This window comes from Eublepharis macularius, chromosome 4 (genome assembly GCF_028583425.1).
Source record: "Eublepharis macularius isolate TG4126 chromosome 4, MPM_Emac_v1.0, whole genome shotgun sequence".
Taxonomy (NCBI): domain Eukaryota; kingdom Metazoa; phylum Chordata; class Lepidosauria; order Squamata; family Eublepharidae; genus Eublepharis; species Eublepharis macularius.
In genome coordinates, this window is record NC_072793.1 from 169080060 (window position 1) to 169103115 (window position 23056).

The 23056-nt window shown below is 44.4% G+C and overlaps 1 protein-coding gene across 1 annotated transcript; it reads right to left on the minus strand.

Moving 5' to 3' along the window:
- Positions 1-5298: 5298 nt before the first annotated feature.
- Positions 5299-20607, minus strand: LOC129327805 (zinc finger protein 271-like). The gene is made up of 4 exons (XM_054976560.1): positions 20530-20607; positions 16090-17086; positions 12808-12934; positions 5299-11012 (listed from the first exon to the last, which is right to left on the minus strand). Exons 2-4 carry the CDS (start codon positions 16858-16860, stop codon positions 8878-8880), a joined length of 3033 nt encoding a protein of 1010 aa, XP_054832535.1. The 5' UTR covers positions 16861-17086; positions 20530-20607; the 3' UTR covers positions 5299-8877.
- Positions 20608-23056: the final 2449 nt, after the last annotated feature.

The window sequence follows — 23056 nt, forward strand, 5'->3', positions numbered from 1 at the left end:
TGTATGGCATATAGATAACTGTTGCGCACGGACATTTTTAGACACTTGGAAACCCTTTTAGATGCAATCCCACATTGCCTTGAAGCCTGGCTAGTATGCTGCCTCAGCCTAATCTGTGTCACAGGGTTGTTGTGATAAAGCAGAGGAAAGGAAAATCATGCGCACTGATGTAAACACTTTTTGTTTAAAAGACAGCCCTCTCCATTCGCTCCACTCTCCAGCCCTATCGCACACTGTGCTTGCATACATTTTGATGAGTTACGCTGTAACAGACGGGCACAAAGCCTCTCCTCCATTTTATTCTCACAACAACTCTGTGAGGTAGAAGAGCAAGATTCGCATCCAGTAGCACCTCAGAGACCAACTACATTTCCAGGGTTATGAGTCAGAGCTCTCTTCCTCACAGAAGGCACCGCATTCAGCCAACTTGAGTGGATTTTTCCTCCTACCAACCAACACAACTACCCACCTGATACCACCTATGAAGTAGGTTAGGCTGTGAGGGTGTGACTGGTTCAATATCACCCGGCAAGCTCAAATCCTGGGTCTCCCAGATGCTAGCCAGAGACTCTAAACCACTGCAGACTCTAACCACTACACACACTGTCTCTGATAGTTCAGGGCTGTTGTTAAACCCTCTCTTTTTGCAGAGTGGGAACCTCCCCCATCTCTGGTGCCTCCATCTTCTTGGCTTCTCATGAATGAACCTTTGCTTCCCTTGTAAATAGCACAGGGATAATCTGGGCCAGGATGTTCTAATTCCCTTCCACCATCATCTTGAAGATGGTGGCCAATTTTGAGACTCTTAGCTTTATTTTCAAATGAGTTAGACCTACCACTAATGGACAGATAAAAAAATATCTTTTATTTATTTATGATAGAAGATTTACCCCATCTTTCTACTAATGGGCACCCAAAGCAACTTACATCATTGTCCTCTCCACCATTCCCCCATGTCAGTATATTTTTCTCCTATACTAGCTCCAATATAGAGTGTTTTTATCATGCTCTTCCTCCAAAGAGCTCAGGCTGGTGTGCATCATTCTCTTCTCCTTCCTTTGACTGCCACAACAAACCTGTGAGGTAGGTCAGGCTGAGTGTGTGTGACTGGGCCAATGTCATCCAGCAAGCTTCCATAGCAGAGCAGGGATTCAAACTTGGGTTTCCTGAAATCACTGTGCCTAACTGGAAGGCTGAGACAAAAATGGACTAGATAAACATGGAGGGGAATGTCTACAATTTGGGTGATGACCAACAGGGCAATAAATGTGGTTTCCAATGCCTCACATTCAACTCCCAGCCCAAACATTTACAAAATCTTCTCTCTGTGGGTAAAAAAAGAATAAGAGTGAGTTGTAAGAAGAGGTGTGCCACATTGACATGATGCAATTTGAATCCAGTTGCAGTTTTTGTGTATATCCACTGAGTGTTGTGAGAGAACTCTTACTGTGACACAAACAATAAAGCATTTACTCACGTGAGAGTTAGCCTGCTGCATCTCTGCACGAGTCACTGCTCTGGCCTTAGCCTCCTTTCAAATCACACTGGCTGAGGGTGAATAAGTCTGCCTCATCTTTGCTTAGCATGTCATTGAGCAATCCCTCAATGCAGAAGTCCCCAATCTTTTTGAGCCTGCAGGCACCTTTGGAATTCTGAAACAAGGAGGCACAACTCAAAAGAATTTGCTGCTATGGGAAGTACAAGCAACCACAAAATGGCTGCCTCAGGAGGCAGAACCAACCACAACTTGCCAGAAAGAAAGGTTATGCATAATTTTAATAGTAAATCTTCAACATTTCAGGCAAAAGCTGTTTAACAGGATGCCTTTGAAAAAGAAAATATTGTTTTAATTTTTTTTCTTTCTTTGCATAAACACAGCTTAGCTTTGGTCACACAGTGAAGATCTTTGTTTGTGGTGGGAGCTGCTGACAAAGCAACTTATTTTTAAAAAATCCACAAAACCAATCAGATCTCCAACGGCCAATCAGAAGCCCTCATGGGCAAAAGCCCCACCAGGCCCTTCTCACTTTCTGAAAAAATTTGGCAGGCTCCCGGAAAGGTATAGGTGGACACCATGGCACCCATGAGCACTACGTTAGGAAACCCTGGTTTGGGGTCTCATAAGGGAACTGGAGCCAGGACTAAGGACAAAATGATGCTAAGCTTCTTTAAGACCATGTATATTACCTCAGTGGGGAATGAGACAAGGAGGAGATAAAGCTATGAGCTGTCTGAAGCAGAACTAATTTGGGGTACAGAATCTTTCTCTTTAGTGATCTGATGTGGGGTAGTAGAGCTGCTACCTTGGAGGAATACATCTTTTTCCTCACCTGCAAGGTTCTACTTTTATATCTGTAAATAAAGCAAATTCTACAAAGCCAAACCATAAGCCTCCACGGCTCTCTCTGCCAAAAAGGAATCAACCCAAGCAGGCCTCTGGAACTGCTTGCCACTTGGAATGTCTTCCGGAGATCCACCAAAGTGGATGGATTCAAGAGAGAATGCCCAGATAGAGCTTGTCTGCCAGTATAGCTAGGGTTGCTGCTTCCAGGTTGGGATATTCCTGTAGATTTGGGGGGTAGAGCCTGGAGTAGGGTATGGGGAGACAAATGACCTCTGTGGGGTCCAATGCCATAGAGTCCACCCTCCAACGCAGCAATTTTCTCCAGGGGAACTGATCTCTGTCATCTGGAGATCAGGTGTTAATTCCAGGAGATCTCCAAGCCCCACCGAGAGGCTGTCAATTCTAGGTACAGCTGAGTTGCAGCAGTTTTTATTTGTGGAGCATGTCAAGTTGACCACAAAATGCTGGAGAACCCCGCTTCATCCTTTGACCAGACAGATGTAAGACCACTACCTTGAAATAAAAATACATGCATAAACTGATGGCTTTCAAAGAGGCTTAGGCAGATTCCTGGAGGAGAGGTCCATCAACGGCTACTAGACATGGTGTCTAGAGGGACGCTCCATACCAAGAGGCAGCCAGCTTCTGAACGCCAGTGCTGGGAGGCATCGCCAGGGGTCTGGTCTGATTCTTAAATGCATTTCAGGTGGCTAACTGTGTTGGATCTGCCATAGACAAGCAAGGTTTGAGTCCAATAGCGCCATCAAGAGACCAACAAGATTTTCAGGGCATAAGCTTTTGAGAGTCATAGCTCCCTTTGTCAGATGTGAGTAGGAAAGGAGATCTCCATGGCTTTTATCCCAGTAAGAAGGTGGGAGGGCTGTTGTAAAGAAGTAAGATAAAATGTGGAGGTACAATGTGAAATGTAAGCAGCTTTATTAGAGCAGGGTAGGAAATGCAGCAGATTAGCATCTGTGTTGAGACCCCAGCAAGATTTAAGTCCAGTGACACCTTAAAGACCAACAAGATTTTCAGAGTATAAGCTTTCAAGAGTCAAAACTCCCTCTTCTTCAGAAAGAAATAATAGTGAGAGAAGAATCCTACATCCCTAGTCAGCCCAGGATGTAGGGAGGCATTGTTCTGAATTTGTGAATAAAATTGTTTGCTACCTAATTCAGGGCACATTGGATGCTGAAAAATGAGGTTAAAAAAATTGGAGATAATTCCATCTGAGACACATCTGTTTCTGAAGAGCAACCCAAACATTCAAAGGGTGAGTTAGAAGAACACCGTCCTTACAAGGAAAGGCTCAAAAGAATAGGGCTGTTTAGTTTAGAAATCAGGTAACTGAGGGATGGGAGTGTGGTAGAGGTTTATAATAAAATTACAAGCAATTAGAAGTGGAAAGAAAGATCTTTCCCTCCCTAGTAACAGTAGTATTAAATGATTTATTGAGTATATAGGCCTGCTTTTCTCCTGAACACACTGGATCACAAGGCAGTTACTGAATTTAAACATTTAAAACCCGCAAAAAATCAGACTATTTTTAAAAAACCAGAAAACTCAATAAATAGGGATTATTTTTAGAATCCCCTCCCCAAGTCATGTCTACCTGTAGTATTGTTGGTGGTAGAGTGTGCTGTCAAATGACTAATGGGTATCTCAGCCAAGGCTTTTCAAGGCAAGAGACAAACAGGTGGGTTCCTATTACCTTCCTCTGTGTAGAACCCTAGTTTTCTTTGCTAGTTTCCCATCCAAGTAGTAATCTAGGTCAACCCTGCTTAGCTTCCATGATATGACAAGATTGGCGCTGCCTGGGCTATCCGAGTCAGAGTGTAGTACTGTTAAGTTCTTCTTAAAGAGTTCTGACAACCTTTATGTTAATACATTAAAGGAGTCTGTCTGAATTTACCTGGGAGACTGTTCAGCAAGGTTGGGGCAGCCTCCAAGAAAGCTAGACTAGCAGCGAATCGAACCTTTGCAGGGATCAGAAGAGCTAAGAAATGCTTCAATAATGAATGGGGCTGCTGCATTTTGCAGCAGTTGTAGTTTCCAGACTAGGATCTGAGAGAGACAAGTTCAAATCCCCACTCTGCTACAGAAGCTCACTACATCACTTTGGGCCAATCACAAACTATCAGCCTAAATTACCTCACATGGTTTGTAAGGAAAACATTAAGGAGAATGATGTAAGCTACGTTGGGTCCCGTTGGAGAGAAAGGCGGGGTATAAAAGAAGTAAATTTTTTAATAAAAATGTCACTCAGTGACATTGATGGGCAGTAGATCCATAATGCAGAAACCACATTCAGGAACTCACTACAACGTGTAGTGGTGGCTACTCATTTAAAATGGCATTTAAAAGGAAAGTAGTACTCAGGGTCTACTAATGGCTATTAGCCAAGGTGGCCCAATAGAACTTGCAGGGGTTTTTCCAGTACTGGTGCCCGGCTTTTGTAATGCCCCCCACCCCTGATGCTCACCTGATGCTTACCTTACTTTCCTTGAGGCACCGGGTCTTTCTTTTCACATTGAGGATTTTACACAAAGGATTTCAAATTTTCTTGTAATTGTTTTTACAGCCTGCTTCTGGCCTGAAGATAGTTTTATGGATATTTTACTGCACTTCTTGTGTATTTTAGGCTGTTTGAAAGCCCCTGGCATGTTTTCAAGCACTTGTTGGTTTTACTTATGAGCTGCCTTGGTTTGGTCTTGAGAGCGGTGCATAATTTTTTAAAATAAACAAACATACCTCTAAATAACGATTGTTGGGAGTGGCGGGATGGAGCAACAGAGAGAAATACTATTTCTTCAAGCTTGTGAGCTTTCCAACAAGGATCTTTTCTTAAGCCAAGTCAGCTAAATTACCAGCAATAATTTTGTGGACGCAGAAGAAAACAAGAGGAAATACCACATTAATACCCATACAGCAGATAGACATTTAATTGGCTGAACTAAAACTTCATTTCCCACCCCCTTGACTCAGAAGTGATAATCATTAAAAGCCAGTCATATGAAAAGTGGATTATGTTTTTAGGGCTTTTACTTACAGGAGAAACTGTTACAGGAGAAATTATGTCCTTCCAAGAATAAAGTACATAACAGCACAAATCTGGGGGTGGGCACGTTTAAATGTGATACAAACTCACAGGGCAGGTTTTCCACTTGATTGCAATTTTAGAGTGTGTGGGGGAATTGTTTGAAGACCAGTTTATTCAGGTATATCACAGTACATTCAAGAAGCTTCAAAGTAGGGTCTCTGCCTCAATTCAGGAGGTGAGTTCCCCATTTCTGCCCATTGTCCAGTTACTGGATTGTTGCCCCCCCTTCAGCTTGTTTGAAAAATGGTTTTTCAGGGAACACCGAGTTCTTCAGAGGCTTTCTAAAGGTTTCCTACCGAGATGGGCTCAGGTGGGTGGCTGTGTGGGTCTGCAGTAAAAGAGCAAGATCTGTGTCCAGTAGAACTCTTTAACACTTATACCCTGGAAACCTTGTTGGTCTTTAAAGTGCCACTGGACTTGCATCTTGCTCTTCCACTGAGATGAAGTGACTGACAAGTTCTCTGACAGAGAACTGACCCACCACAAATTGTCATCCTCCACGGAGTGTTACGTGGGTGTCAGGATGCAATTGGAAGTTCCATTTCTGGGAGGCCACCAGGTTAGGCTGTTTTGGCAAAAAACCCAAAACAGTCTGGTGGCACCTTAGAAAACTAAGACATCTTATTTTAGCCTGTACAGTGTTGCGGGAAGTATTGTCCTCAGGTGGTTGCACACACACACTGAGGAAGAAAACTGAGAAGGGAGGAGGAGTGAAAAACAATGAATGTGTAAGAGGTCCAGTCTGGGACAGCTGTAAACAAAGTTCATATTTATACAAGACATGCAAAGAATTGCAGAAAGGAGGGTTTCTCGAAATCATCCCTCCAAAGATCTCAGGAGTGATTTTCCCTCCCTCTTAGAGGTCTGCATTTCACATACAGAGTTGCCTTCCCTTCTCTCCCCCCTTAACTGAGCTGCTATTTCCATTTCATGGAGCACACTCAGCCCTGATTAAGACTTTTTAGAGGGTTTTCTCTCTAAGTTAAAGTACTCTTCTGCATACCAGGAGTGCGCCTGCCTTGTCTTTGGAGTTTGGTTTTGCTGCTTTTGAGAAGCTAATTTAACCCCTTGAGCAAAGAGGAACCCAAAATTATAAATGAGCCCAAACCGGATAGCATCAAGCTTTCTGATGAATTCAAAATCCCAGCTAAATTCTCCCCTTTGAGCAACGGTGGATTTTAGGTCAGCAACAAACACAAACCAAACATAAAAATGTCGACATTCAGAAAGCAGTGGGAGAATATCGCAGGTTCCCGGGACTGTTTGCTGATCAAAATTTCATTGCTCTAGAAGGCCATGGGAAGCTTATGCCAGTTTATTGGATGCTACAAGACTTTCTTCATTTAAGTCCACTTGTGAGGCCTTTTAGGCTCGGCTTGCACAAACTGAGCCTATGTCCAAATACAGTTCCCAGAATCCTTTGCTACCTGCAGAATGGGAAAGGAAGTGGCTTTTGACAACTGCGACTCAAATGCTCAACATGTCCTTGTTGAATTTTAAACCCTCCTTTTCACAGCTAGGTCTGTGCAATGGGCATTCTGCTCACTCCGCCCCCAGCATCTCCAGTTTCTTATTCTTAAGGGACGTTTCAAAGTCTAATGGAAGCAGAATCACAGCGTTTTGTTCAGGAACTGAAATTACAAAAAACTTGATCAATCCCTGGCCAGGCTGGCGGAGAGGATTTTGGTGAGGTTACCAGCAGAGACCTACTGCGTGGTTACATCCTGAGGTGAAGCCAACTACAATCTGAACATACAACCAGATTATGAGCCTACAGAGGCTGTGGCTAAGGGGTACAGCAGATGAGCTGCATACAGAAGGTCCCAGTTAATTAGAAAAGGGATCCCAGATAATAGCAAAAGACCCTACAGGTCCACAACCAGAGAGATGGACAATCAACTGCCTGACACCATATAAGGTAGTGTCATATTTCTACAGTTTGGATGGGCAATAAGTTTAAAGATATACATTTCATACACAGATGACCCTTGGTTCAATCTCATTTAAAAGCATCTCAGGAACTGGGAGTGGGAAAGATCTCCTTATCTGAGAACCTGAAGGGTCAGTACTTGTCTGAGAAGACGGTACTTAGCCACAGAGATCAATATATTGAATCAAGGCTGGGTGGGTGGTGTGTGTGTGTGTTCTCCTCCATGAATCTGTCTGACCCCCTGTTAAAGTTATCCATGCTCATGGCCACCACTACATCCCGTGGTAGTGAATCCCACAATTTAATTACTTGTTAAATATTTTATTTTGTCACTCCCTGGCAGCACTAATTACAAGTATTTCAGGGGTCCCCAATCTTTCTGAACCTGTGGGCGCCTTTGGAATTCTGACACAGGGTGGTGGTCGCAGTCACAAAAATGGCTGCCACAAAATGGCTGCTGCAGAAAGCAGAACCAACCACAAAATGGTTGCCATAGATTACCTTCTGCCAGTCAGAGGAGGCGATACCTGGCTAGGTGGGCCAAGAGCCTTATACAATATCAGACTGCTTCATATGTGAACATCACAGGGAGAAGCGGGGGAAACTGATCTCTAATTTGATTTTCCTTCCTTTGGTTCTAGCCGAACATTTCCTTCCCTTCTAAGCTTTTAGATTCCTTTATTACCATTTTTTAAAAACAAAGCACCTAAATTTGCTAGGTACTGTTAACGAGCAGGTTAACCTTGCTTACAGGGTTATAGTTTAGGAAAGGGAAAGGCATTTGAGGGAGGGAGGGAGGGGGGAAAAGGAGAAGAGACAAAGCTTAAATAAGAAAGGGGCTGCAAGAGATGCTGGAAAGCAGCGATTGAAGGTGAGAGTTGGAAGGTGGATGGCATTGCAGGCACAGGTTAAAAACAAGGACATAGGCAACCCCATAAGGTACCCAGTATGCAAGGAACAAGTGCCAGAAGCTCAAACTGAAGAGGAGACTATTGAGAGTAAACTGGTGGAGAAAACAGAAGCAATTTTAACAGGGTGCATTCTAGCACTTTCCTAGGGAATGCACCATGGCACTGTCACATTTTTAAAGACCAGGATGGAAAGGAGCTATTGGAGCAGAGGTGTCACTTTAGAACCAGTCCCCCTCCTGTCTGAGGCAAAGCTGGCTCCCCTCAGAGGCCTCTGCTAGTAAGAAGGGAGCAGCTGGGCCACAGGTGCCACAGCAGAGGTGATTCCCCTTCCCTGGGGCAGAGCCAACACTGAACCATTAACTTCCTGCTGGATGGCATGACAAGTAACACAACCTGTTTGTACTAAAATGTCTCATTTGATTAATGGATTCAAATGGTTTCATTCCTGTCCTCAGTGGATTCATTCATGAAGAAGAACCAAGATATGCACTTGTTTTCCTTGTAATACAAACATTTGTTTCTCTTCCCATTGCGTATCTTTGGCTGACTGAGACACTGTGAGTTACAAAAGAAAGTTCTCCTGTATCGTTGGCTATTTCTTCTTCTCACAGGAATGGGTCCTCTGATGTCTGATGAGGTTTGATCTCTGGCAGAAACCTTGCCCACAATCTGTGCATCTGTGAGGCTTCTCCCCCGTGTGGATTCGCTGGTGTACAATCAGGTGTGCCCTTTGACTGAAGCCTTGACCGCACTCGGAGCATTTATGGGGCTTCTCCCCTGTGTGGATTCTCTGGTGTACCACAAGGTGTGTTCTTTGACTGAAGCTCTGGCCACAGTCTGAGCATTTATATGGCTTCTCGCCCGTGTGGATTCTCTGGTGCCGGATAAGGTTAGACCTCTGACTGAAGCTCTGCCCACACTCAGTGCATTTATGGGGCTTCTCTCCTGTGTGGATTCTTTGATGGATGACAAGGTGTGCTTCCCAAGTGAAGCTTTGCCCACAGTCTGAACATTTATATGGCTTCTCTCTCATGTGGATCCTCTGGTGAGCAATCAGGTTTTTCCTCCTATTGAATTTTTTCCCACAGGAGGAGCAATTATGAGGCTCCTCACCAGCATGGATTTTCTGATGTCTGATAAAGTTGGATTGCCAGTTAAAGATTTTCCCACACCTGAGGCACTCGTATGGGTTTTCTCCTATACTGATTCTCTCACATCTACTGTGAACTGATATCTGATGGATTCCTTCCCCATTATCTGAATTTTGATAAGTTTCCTTCCCTTCTGTATGCACCTTCTGATGCTTAATAAGGTGTGGGCTCTGACGAAAGCTCTTCCCACAGTTTGAGCATTTGAAAGGTTTCTCCCCTGTGTGGATTCTCTGATGGCTAATGAGGTTTGTTCTTTGATTGAACCTTTTCCCACAATCTGAGCATTTGTGTGGCTTTTCTCTGGTGTGGATGCTCTGATGTCTAAGAAGGTTCCCTCTTCGGGAAAATATTTTACTGCACCTGAAACATTTATATGGATTTTCTCCTGGGAGGACTCTCTCGTGTCTAATACGATTTGGCCTCCGATTGAATACATTCTCCCCTGTGTGAATCCTCTGGTGTTTAATGAGGTTGGATTTCTGACCAAAGCTCTTCCCACAGTCAGAGCATTTATATGGCTTTTCGCCTGTGTGGATTCTATTGTGTCTGACAAGGTTAGATCTCTGGCTGAAGCTCTGCCCACATTCTGCACATTTATGTGGCTTCTCTCCTGTGTGCAGCCTCTTGTGTATAATGAGATGTGCTCTCCACCTGAAGCTTTTCCCACAGTCTGGACATTTATAAGGTTTCTCTCCTGTGTGGATTCTCTGATGTGCATTAAGGTTTGTCCTCTGGTTGAATCTCTTCCCGCATTCTGAGCATTTATGAGGTTTATCTTTTGTGTGAATACTCTGATGTCGGAGAAGGTTGCCTCTCCGGGAAAAGATTTTCCCACACTTAAAACATTTACACGGGTTTTCTCCTGCATGAATTCTCTCAAGTTTGCTGCAGTTTGACCTCTGATTGAATTTCTTTCCACAAGCTGACCGTCTGGACAGCTTGTCGCTTGAGTGGACACTCTGATGTTTGATAAGGTTTGATTTTTGAGTGAAGCTCTTCTCACATTCCATGCATTTGTATGGCTTCTCTCCCGTATGGATCCTCTGGTGCCTGACAAGATTGGAAATCTGACTAAAGCTTTGCCCACAGTCTACACAGCAATGCGGTTTCTCCCCTGTGTGGATCCTCTGATGGATGATAAGGTTTGCACTCCGACTAAAGCTCTTTCCACAGTCTGTGCATGGATAAGGCTTTTCCCCAGTATGGAAACTCTGGTGTCTGATAAAGCTAGTTTCCCAATTAAAACTTTTCCCACATTTTAAACAGTGGTACTTCTTTTCTCCCATATGGGTTCTCTGGTGCCTATTTAAGTTTGATTTTTGGGTAAAAGTTTTCCCACAGATATTGCACATGTGCCTTCTCTTTCCTGCACATATTCTTTGTTGGACTGCATTATCGCCCAAATTGCCACTCAGACAAAGGATGGGCTTATTCTTTCTCTTGTCTGTTTGGCTCCCTTCCTCACATCTTGGTCCCTCCAGGTTCCCAAAATTTTCTGCCACATCTCGAGACTCGATTCTTTCCAAGGGAATCTCAAATGATGGTCTTTCTGTCTCACACTCCCACTCATCACGTGCTGGAACAGAAACAGAGAACCATGTAAGTTATTTTAAAAGATGAAATAAAACCTGAAAATGAAGGAAATGATGCATTCACTTCTCTGTAGAAGCCAAAGCCATTCACCTACAGTTTGTTTAAAATATTTATACCCCACCCCTTATGAAAATTACTTCCGAGATAACCTCCAAGAGATACAAAAATCTATCACATTTGTATCTTGCCCTTCCTCCAACAAGCACATTGTGGTATATGTGGCTCTTGCTATTGGGGATATTTGTTAGCTGTTGTAGCAAAGCTGTGCAGTCAACAAAGCATGATGACACACTCTCCAAGCCAGTATATTGCAACAGCTAAAACATATCATTATGGTTTTAATTTTTTTTTGTTACTAAGTATACGTTTCCTTATCAGCCAAGACAGACTCAGCTACTGTCTCTGCTTCTAGCTTAAAAACTTTCCTCTGCTCTACACAGCAATCACCTCTCTCTAAACTGTCACTTAACTGCCTTTTCCAACTGTCATGGTGCTAAACATTCCATCAACTCCCACTAGCCATTCTTAGTTGAGAGGGTGAAATGGAGCTGTCCATCACACTTACTTTCATTGATGCTGATTTACATTCACTTGCATTCTTGTAGTGACAGCCAAAGCATAGAGATCTAATTGTAAGTTTCTGCCAAGTAACTCTCAATGACTTCACTACATGAGTCCAGGAACTGCATGAATTAAAGCATTTTATTAGATAATAATAATAACATTTGATTTATATACCGCCCTTCAGGACAACTTAATGCCCCCTCAGAGCGGTTTACAAAGTGTTATTATTACCCCACAACAATCACCCTGTGAGGTGGGTGGGGCTGAGAGAGCTCCAGAGAACTGTGACTCACCCAAGGTCACCCAGCTGGCTTCGTGGAGAAGTGGGGAATCAAACCCGGCTCTCCAGATTAGAGTCCCGTGCTCTTAACCACTACACCAAACTGGCTCTCACTAAGCTACTAGTTTATTCCTTATTACATCCCTTGCCAGGAATGGTGGTTCTCTATAAGCACATAATGTATATAGGATTCTAAGCCCAGCCCTGAGTGGTTGTTTTGGGAGTGGAAACAAGCGTTTGAAGCATATTCAGAGAAGGGACTTCGGGCATAACCTTAATCATAAGGCTTCCAATATTATGGGAGCAGTTCTGACCGCTAACAGTACAGTTCTTTGGCATTTGATGCTGGACATCTGTAACTCTCCATTTATCATCTGTTCCACTATTCCTCTAAAGAGATCAGAGCATTATGTGGTGCTCTCCCTATTTCAGTCTCACAGCCACCCCTGCAAAGTAGACTAAGTGGGGAGGAAGAGGGGCAACAGGGTTCAAATCCCTGTTCAGACATGACCTCAAGCCAATCACTCTCATCTAGTCCACCTCATAAGATGACTGTGAGGAAAAAAAATGGGAGAAGAACTATATATACCACTCCTGAGGAAAAGTGGGATTAAAAAAATCCACATAGAGTGAAAAGATGAGGTGTTGGCGTCAACTGATTTACATGGCTTTCAAAACAGGATGAGAGAAGCATTACCTATCAGTGGCTATCGGCTGGGATAGCAAAATGGAACTTCCATGATCAGAGACAAAAGTTTGCCTTCCTCCTTGTGACATTTGCATGGGTCCTGATGAAAAAGTGTTCTGCTATCGTTGCTTTTGGATTTATTCCCAAACGGACCGAGAGAGCTACCTGTGATTTTTGAGGAACATTACTGTTCAGTGTTCAAAGTTTGGATTCCAAAGCATGTGAGGCACAGAGAATTCTCCTTACCTAACAGGTTGGCACCCTCTGGGCCCTCCAATTTGATTCCCCAGGATGGATGCCTGTCCACTGTGCCTGACAGAGCCTTGTCTTCTCTCGAGAAACTCATGGCCACCGCCTCGAAATCTCCCAGAACCTGCAGGACAAGGAACAAGAAGCATAGAAAGCAGACACTGCCGTGGCTTGTTCCTCAGATCTCTTGGACAGTGTCTGTGAGCAGGAGGACCTACCCTAGAAGTTCCTTGCAGCCCAAACCCACCTGAGATGGACTCTAAGGGAGAAATCCACAGTCCTTTTTGAGAAAAAGGATGGCTTGTCAGCTCAACCCTGGCTCAGATCCTGCCACCAGCCTACTAACCACTAAAACTTGTTCATTCCCTTACTGTGGAGCCAGCAGGTCCAGATGGGGGCCAGTCAACAGCATGCCAGTGAGAAACTTCCTTCTCCTGCCCCAGGATGGAGCACCAGCCTTCAAATTCCTCAGAAGTTTGGGTTATGTAATGGGAGGTTCTGGGAACAATAAAGCCCTGGCTCAGGATATCTGAAGTTTTGTGGGGGTGCGATGAAATGTGTCAGTGGTCTTTTGTGACATCCCCCTCCCCATTTTGGGTGAACCCTTTGAAATCAGCAGAAACATTCATCCCTTCAGAGAACTGGGCAAATATTCTGCTTACACTCTGATTGGCATCTCTGACATTACCATGTAGCAGAAGGTTCCTCAATGTGGTGCCCATAGGCACCACGGCATCTGCACATACTTCCCTTGGTGCACCCCAAGCTTTTCAGAAAGCGGGCAGAGTAATTGGAAGGCAGGGCTTATTATTGGCTCCCCTCATTCAAATGAAAGGGTTTCCCACAGCTGCAAAGTGTGGAAAGAGGTATTGACATTCGGCTCTGTCTCCTGCAGCAGTCATTTTAGCATTTGGCTTCAACTTCTGCGGCAGACATGTTGAGCTGGAGCTCTCCACTGCCTCGCAAAATTCCATTGGTGCCCATGGGCTTTAAAAATTTGGGGTCCTCTGATGTAGCAGAATCCAACTGGTTCTGTAGCATCATCAGGGAGAGTACCTCCCATCCTTGATGCAATTGGACTTCATTACTACTACTCATATTTATAACTCACACTTCCTCTGAGGAGCTCAGGATATGCAATTCACTCAGTCAGCCGCATGACAAGTGGAGAGCCCATGTGCAACTGAGTCAAGACACAGAACAACAAAGCAATGCTGAACCGCTTGTGGCTTGTGACCATGGTCAAACCTGCGTGGCTTACAAGGTCTGACAAAATTGGAATAGACTGGGCTATGTAGGTCACACTTTTCTACCTACTGCCTTTTTATTTTATATGTCCTCTGAGGAGCACAGGACGGCATAAACAACATTCCTGTGAATATGGCCCAAGGTCACCCAGTGATGTCCAGGTGAAGATTCAAACCTGGGACTCCACAGTCCAAGATTCTAATCACGGTACTAAGTTCGTGCTCTTTGGCTCCCTGCTTAAAACGCTCAGCAGCAAATATTTGATGTGGCCATCCAATTCCTTTGAAACAGTTTTTGTCAAAATAAAGCAACCTGGCTGTTGCCGGTGGAAAGATTCCTGGTTTTGCAGCTCAGGTCAGAATTGCAACTTGGTTACCTGTTTGCATGGTCATCTCAGCTAATCCTGAGCTACATCAGCTGCCTGCTGATTCCACTGTAATATATGGACATTTGAGGTCCTACCTGCACCCCATAAATGACACAGGGAATGCCTCAGAGTGCAGAATCCATTCACCACCTTTCTGCTTTACATAAGAACAGGTACAACAAGGGAACAAGTCCACGGGAAGCAAACTGCAATACTCAGCAATAAATTTACAAAAGGTATATTCAAAGTGCAAGTGCTATAAATAGTGAAAATTCATACACATTGTGAATTCATACCCATACATGCATTCCATAGACATCACAGATTTACAAGGGAAAATACATCCAAATACACTGAACAATAGGGCTATAACTCTATAGGTCTTTTTATGAATTCTGATATAAGGTATTGTGCAAAGACAAACAGTCTTGAGTCCTTCCAGATCTATAAGGAGTGACACAGTTGGAAATGAAAGGCAAAGTTCCAAACCACGCCCAATCTGGGGCCGGCTTCACGCTGCAGATTTCGTGATTCCTTCGTCAGGAGCGTGCAGTTCACTCCATCAGGTCAGGACAGAGCACAATCCAACGTTATTGCATCACCAACACTCTTGAAAGCCCGTAACACTGTGGCTGTGCTTGTTCTCTTACGCAGCCTGCGCGCTCCTGACGAAGGAATCACGAAATCTGCAGCGTGAAGCCGGCCCCAGATTGGGCGTGGTTTGGAACTTTGCCTTTCACTTCCAACTGTGTCGCTCCTTATAGATCTGGAAGGACTCAGGACTGTTTGTCTTTGCACAATACCTTATATCAGAATTCATAAAAAGACCTATGGAGTTATAGCCCTACAGTGTATATGGATGTATTTTCCCTTGTAAATCTGTGATGTCTATGGAATGCATGTATGGGTATGAATTCACAATGTGTATGAATTTTCACTATTTATAGCACTTGCACTTTGAATATACCTTTTGTAAATTTATTGCTGAGTATTGCAGTTTGCTTCCCGTGGACTTGTTCCCTTGTTGTACCTGTAATTGTAGGGGAGTAGCCATCTGTTTTTCCTTTACATAAGAACAACAACGAAAAAAAAAGAGCTGTGCTGGGTCAGACCAGAGGTCCCACTAGTCCAGCATATTGTGTCACACAGAGGCCAACCAGTTACTCTTGAGGGCTCGGAGGCAGAGACCTTTCCCTGATGTTGCCTCCTGGAGTTGGCATTCAGAGGTTTACTGCCTCTCAATATGGATGTTCTCTTTAGTTACCATGGCTAGTAGCCCATGATAGATCTATCCTCCATGCATCCGTCTATTCCCCTTTTAAACTTGCCTATGCCTGTGGCCATCACTACATACTCTGTCAGTTCATTCCACATTTTAATCGCTTGTTGTGTAAAGAAGTATTTCCATTTGTCCATCCTGAATTTACAGCCTACTGACTTCTTGCCCTAGTATTTTCGAAGAGGGAGAAAAAACTCCTTCTAGCCACATTCTCCACCTCATGCATAATTTTATGAACTTCTATCATGTCCTCCCCCCTTAGCCATTGTTTTTCTAGACTGAAAAGTCTCAGACCCTCCAGTCTTTCCACACAGGAAAGGTGCCCCAACCCCTTAATCATCTCTTCTGTACTCCACTGGATCTTAAAGACACAAAATGTTCTCACCTCCTGCTTCCACTGCTCGGCTTCTTGCTGCCGGAGAAGGAAGTCTTCTGCCAGAGCCACGGCTTGGGCACAGGTCTCCGGGCTACCTTCCCCTACCCAGCTCTGGATTTCCTCTGGTAAAATGGCAAGGAACTGCTCCAACAGGATTAGGTCCACAATCTGTTCTTTGGTGCGCATCTCAGGCTTCAGCCACTTCAGGCAGAGCTCCTGGAGCTGAAAGCAAACCTCCCGAGGCCCCTCAGCCTCCTGGTAGCAGAACCACCGGAAGCGCTGGCGCCGCATCTCTGTACTGATGGCCTGGTCACCTGGGGTCTCTCCCTTCACATCCCCATCGTCTGCTTTCCTTCCAGCTGTATTGGTCTTCGGGGCTCCTTCTCTCAGGCCAAAAAGAAGCCCACTTGCCATCTCCTGTGTGGACCCATGGCAGATGCCAGTGGATGATTCAGGGGGAACCAGGAAGGTGGCCCCTGAAAGCCTTGTGTGGCTCCACCCTGAATAAGGAGACTGGACCGTCTTCAGAAATTCCTGCCACTGAGCTTCCCAGCACTGTGACAACAACCTGTCATCTGTCTCCTGTTCGGCCTGCGTTGATGTTACCCAACTCAGGCAATCCCCAATGGTTCCAGCCTGGGAAACATGAGGGGACTTCCTGGATCTTCTTGGCCCCTCAGATGGTGCGGGGGCAGTAGGGTCTGGATCTTCCATTTTCACTCCCTTCTCTACTATGGCCTCAAGGCCCACAGAGGCCACCCCACCTTGTTCAGCGGCCATTTTGTACTTCCCTCAGTTCAACCAGTTCCCCTTCATAACACAACACAGGCTCCTTTCTGCATAGATAGCCAAAACGTTTTTAAGCTAAGGCTCGGGCAATTCCAACAGGTCAATCTGAGAGAGCAGATAACACTCCAAAGTACCGGAGCCTCTTGATAAATCAAGAGCTACAGAAATGCTGATAGTGTTCCTCTGCCTTCCCTGGATCAAGAAAATATTTGGCTCCCTGAAGGGTAAAGACACATTAGTATGATCAGATGGTTATGATCATGAATAAAATAGCAGCCTGTAAACAATTGAAAAGTGCAGAAATACATCTACAGGTTCTATTTGCCCAAAGATGGTGTTTATTCACCAATTACTGGGATACAGTTAAACCAGAAGAGATTACTCAAATTACAATTCTGAGATATATTTGGAAGTCCTTAAAACCCATAGGATATTATCTGATTTAAGACATGCAATGTTTAATGGTTAAGATTTATTTACTAGATTTAAGATTCAGTATTCAGTTAGGTTTAGTGTTGTAGCACTTGATTTTCTTTTTTCTTTACATGTTCATATATGACTAGGTTTTGTAAAGTTGGTATTTAAAAAGAAATTTTTAAAAGGGTAAAGACACAAACCAAATGGAAGAGTCCAGGTACAAAAACTCACACTTGCCACTGCGTGGAACCATTTCAGCTCTGGCGTGGAGCCAACCTATTCTACTGAGAGAGACACCTGTGAGGTGGGCATATGTGCTCAGATACCCCTTCTGCACATACCCCAAACTGAGATTTGGTAACCAGGGAGGACAAAGCTCCAAAGAGAGGGAACAGTGAGGCAGGTGGTCCCTGGTTTACATCTCAGCCACAAACTCACTCAGAGGCCTTAGACAAAGCCCCTCAGCCAGTTTGGTGTAGTGGTTAAGAGTGCAAGACTCTAACCGGGTTTGATTCCTCACTCCTCCACTTGAAGCCAGCTGAGTGACCTTGGGTCAGTCACAGCCCCACCCACCTCACAGGGTGTTTTGTTGTGGGGATACTAGCATACTATGTAAACCGCTCTGAGTGGGTATTAAGTCATCCTGAAGGGCGGTATATAAATTGAATGTTATTATTATTAACCCCCCTACCCAGCAATATGCAGATAATACTAATGGAAGGGATGTCAGAAAGATTACAAAATGATTGATGTGATACAGAAATTGCAATTTTTTATTATTGCTATCACTATTGTGTGCTGGAAAAGGAAAGTTTGGGACGCTTGTCACATGTGAAATCCCTTTTTCTATACAAGGGGCACTTTATGGAAGAACTTTTTAGTCTAACTTTCTGCTGAGGGTTTTTGTTTTACAGCTGCTCCTCCTACCACTAGCACTCTCTTCTCCAAATCTCATCATCAAAGTACTGACAGCCGCCTCTCCCAACCATACATCCATACGCATACATACACATAACCATATCAACCCACTCTAGGGGCATAGAGCATTGCCTCTCAGTGGGGTTGACATAGGTGAGGGGGAAAGGACTTCCATGGCAACCTATTTCTTCTCCACTCCACCACCACCCAATCTAAGGGTCATCACCATGTCTGGCACCACCAAAGTTTTAAACTATGTGAAGGGAATATCTTATCTATTCTTGTCTCTTCCCAAGTTTTGCATAAGGAGGATCTCTCTGGACTGTGCCACAGACTTGGCAAATGCCACATGCCCTCCTACAGTCCCTTGCCCCATGACTTCTCTTCACACAGAATTGAATGAGTCAAGGGGAGCAGGAACTGACTGAAGGATAAAAAGAACTAGAAGAGGGGTTGTGGCTCAGTGGTAGAACATCTGCTTGGCATGCAGAAGGTCCCAGGTTCAAACTCTTGCATTTCCAGTTAAATGAACCTGGTAGTAGATTATGTGAAAGACCTCAACCTGAGAGCCCAGGTAGCTGCTGCCAGTTTGGGTTGACAATACTGATCCTGTTTGACTTGGTATATGGCAGCTTCATATGTCCACATGTCACAAAGTTAGGATGAATCAACATACATAAATCTCTGAGGGGTTTAGGGGACTAACAAGGCAACCCTAAAAAAAAACAAAAAACTTTTCCTGGGAGTAAGCCCCATTGTATATACCTGAATAGATTTCTGCTTGCTTATTTTATTCAATTATTTATTGAAAACATTTCAATGCCATCTTTCTACCCAGAGGGTCCCCTAGAGCAGCAAACATCAAAACGTTAAAGCTGTTTAAAAGATTAAAATAGCATTTAAAACATTCAATAAAAATGAATAAACAAATGTAAAACCAAAAACCAGGGAGGAGGGCCAAAAAGAGTTACCGGGGTGGGGGGCGGTATGTCAAACAAAACAAAAGTCTTCATCTGCTGGCAGAACACAATGATAGAGACAGATTAATTTCCCTGGGGAAGGCATTCCAGAGTTCTGGCACAATGACTGAGAAGGCCCTTTCTTGGGTTACCGCCTGTCTAGCCTCATTTGGCAGGGGCAACCCCAAAGCGGGTCCTCTGAAGATGACTGGAGTGAATAGGTAGGTTCATATGGAAGGAAGTCATCTATATGGATGCCCAAAACCAACATTTCAAAACCGCTGGAACAGACATCTAATCCAGCACCCCATTTTTATTAGCAGCTAGCCAGATACATCCAAGAAAACCATTAGCAGGGCTCAGGGAGGACTCCTTCACTATTATCTCCCAGGCAACTGGTACATGGCAGGTTCCATTGACTTGCCACTGCTAATGAACTTCCATGACTGCATGTAATTTAAAGTCTACAGCCCGCCCCCAGCAAGTCAAGTTTGGAGGTACACTGCCTCTGTACATGGTGGTTCCATCTTTTTATCGCATATTCTACCTTTTTCATTCTTAGTTGTCATAGAAATAGCTAGTTTTAAAAGGGCTTGGGCAAATTCATTAAAGATAAAACTATCTTCCTCCCCCTTCCCAGCAACTGGCATTCAGAGACATGCTGCCTCTGAACAGGGAGGGTTCATTTAGCAATCACTGCTATTGCTATAGTAGCAGTGCAGTCTAGGCAGAATTACCCCATTCAAAGTCCACAGGTTTTAATGGGCTTAGACAGGAGTAGCTCCACATAGGATTTCCCCCGAATTGGTCCCTTTTAAAGCCATCAGATCCAGCAGCTCCTGGTATACAGATGTACATTTTTACCTCCCATGGCACCGGTGCAAGTAGACTAACACTCCCCAAATGTGCCTAGACCCCTTTTAAAAGCCACCTAATCTCATCACCACCCTGTCGCCCTGCTAACTCAGAGAGATGCTACTATTATGAAATGTGTAAACCGAAGGTGGGCGCTCTCCGAATCTGACATCAACGAGACACACAAATTAGAGGTTTAGGAAAGAAGAAATGCAACAACAATCAGCGGAGCTCAGGAAGTGGAACCGGACGCAGAGGGAGGCGGCAGCGCCTTGTTTACCTTCCCCCAGGGGGACAGAGATTTCAGCCAGCTTGTCTGTCCTTCAGGGATAAAACTGTCTCCCACCCCACCCTAAGGAACGAGGAGTCCCTGCGCTCTGTTGTATCTTGTCACTCCACTAGGGAAGGACTTCTTCATCCTCTCCTCCATTTTCCTCTTGCCTTCGCGCTCCCCTTCCGTGACCACATTTCTTTCCCCGCCACATCCTAACACACACACACCCGAACTTACTTTGCCTCCTCCAAAAGTGTTGCAACCATCCCAGTGTCCTCCGCAGAAAAATTCAAAGTGAAGATTCGAGTTCGAAAGGAGGAAAGGGGAAGTAGCCGCTTCCTCCCCCAGCACCTCCCCCTTCCCCAAATTCCCACGCCCCTCTAGGAAGCGCAGCTCTCTCATTTTAACCGTCGCACAGCCGGTTGGGAGCGCTTCCCCCCACTCTCACTAGCCTCGAGGACCGTTTCACACATTACAGGGCCTCGAACGTGGGTTAGCCACTGGGCCATCCAGACTCTCTGTTTCTCTCTGCTAGAAGTCTCCCAAATGTACCTGGCCCGAGAAGCGGGGACATGGCACAATTCAGTCATTCATTCATTCATTTATAATCTGCCGTTCTCAAGGCGGATTACATAACGTAAAGTCAATCAATACAAACGAACGTTCAAAAACTATGCAACGGGGAATGGATTTTTTATTTTATTTTATTTATTTTATCACATTTCTAGACCGCCTTCCCCATCAGACAGGCTCAGGGCAGTTTAAAACAATAAAAACATTAAAATATTATATCATAAACAATTAAAATTGGCGGGTATAAAATATTAAAATACAGCATTTTCCTGCGTGGATGGTGGAAGGTCTTCAGTGGTATGGCCGGCGAGACGACAGCCTAGTCCCCACCAAATGCCTGGTGGAACTATTTTATTTTATCACATTTGTGCAGTTCAGCCATTAAGTAATATGATAGAAATAAGTAATTTTAATAATGCCATAACATAGTTATAGCACTTTACAAGCATATTATTGTAAACTGTCTGTGTCTTTAAAGTTCTGCTATGAGTATTTAACCAATGCAATGGCCAATAAAAAGAATCATGGGCCTTAGATAGGTTTTGCACTTATTATGAGTAAATAATTAAATTATGCGCTATTTAAAAAAACCCGAAAAGTCCTCAGCCCATAGAATACCAGAATGTCAGGAAGTGCTCTAGCTTAATCTTCTCTTCTGACATGTAAGCTTTCTATGCCCAGGGAAAATGTTTTTCATGAAAAAGAACTGCAATTGTGGAAAAATAGCACCCTCTCAAACAAGGTTAGATTAAAAACTTTCCCTCTGATAATTTAGTGTTCTATCAGCAGAGAGTTTTTGTATTAAAAAGCATTCAAACCTCCTGCAATAGAAAACTAGCCTTTCACTGAAAGGGGTTGCCTTCTCCCTATGATGATAGTTATCATCATGCAGGGTTTTTTTTGTATGAAGGAATATTCAACCACGTGAACTTCCTATCTGTAGTCTGAAGAAGTACAGCCCAGGTCTCAATGGTTGCCCTGAAGTCACAAGGTTTTATCCAGGGGAAGAGCCAAATTCTCCAGTTGAGGGACCAAATTCCAGAAGTTAAATCTCTTTTCTGATTGGCCAAGAACTTTTGCTCTTTGTTCTAGCCCACCCTAGAATCACCAGACGACAGCCTCTGTCACCACTAAACTCCATCCCTCGGTGCTTGGCTTTTCTTCCCCTCTCCCTGCCTCTTAAAGCCCTTCCTTCTCACCACTACACTGAATTTTCAAAATTGCCTGTGACTCCTACCCTACAGTCTGAAACTGGGCAGGTTAGAATGCCTTCCTCAATAGCAGTGCAGTTGTTACCCTGACACACACACACACACACCAGCCAGGTTCTTATGCCCAGTAGACAAGACTCCCAGAAATCCAACAGAAGTTACTTTCCCACCATAGAGATGGTCTGCTAAGGCAGACTTTACTTGCTGAATTTCTCCTAGCCCTGCAGATTTTAAAGGCAGAAGCACTTTGCCAGGGGACAAGGACATTACATGCCCCAAGGAAATGCTGGGCTTGTTTAAGGAGCAGGGGAACTGACAACAAGAGATTCTGGGTCACCTCTGCCCCCATTTCCAGGAGATGCAAGAGGGTGTTTGGGTAGGGTAGAGGTCTCCAGTGTTGCAGGCACTTAAGAAAGTGCAGTGAGTACCAGCACAAAATGGCTGCTACGAAGGTATGGCCAGTCACAAAACATTGGGAGACTCAAAGCCAAGCATCTGTCCACAGTGGAGGCAGTTGCTTCCGATAAGATGCTCCCCTGCAGATGCAAAGGGGCTCCTCCCAGCACCACTTCCGGGGAGGGATCAGCTCCTTGCTTTACAACAACAGATGCGGTTTGGTTTAGGTTTCCAAAGACAGAGGAGGGTTTGCTCTCTGAGGGGCCATGGGGAGAGGCATCCAAACCCAGAGACACAAGGAAGTCCATGTCTTTGACCAAGCCAAGGGTACACAGCTGTTCCACATCTCCCTGCGATGAGAGGAGTGTTTGGTCATCTGGTAGGGAGTGACCCCAAGCACCCTGTTTTTTTCTGTTCATTCAAGACTCTTTGGATTTTTCCCCAAGACTTAAGAAGTGAGAGCGTACCAGGAAACACAGGGATGGGCATTGTGGGTGCCACAGTGGGTGTCACTGATCTAGAACACTATTTTTTACTCTCATCACACATTCCCACATGTTGTTGGAGAGCTTCTGTCTAGAGAT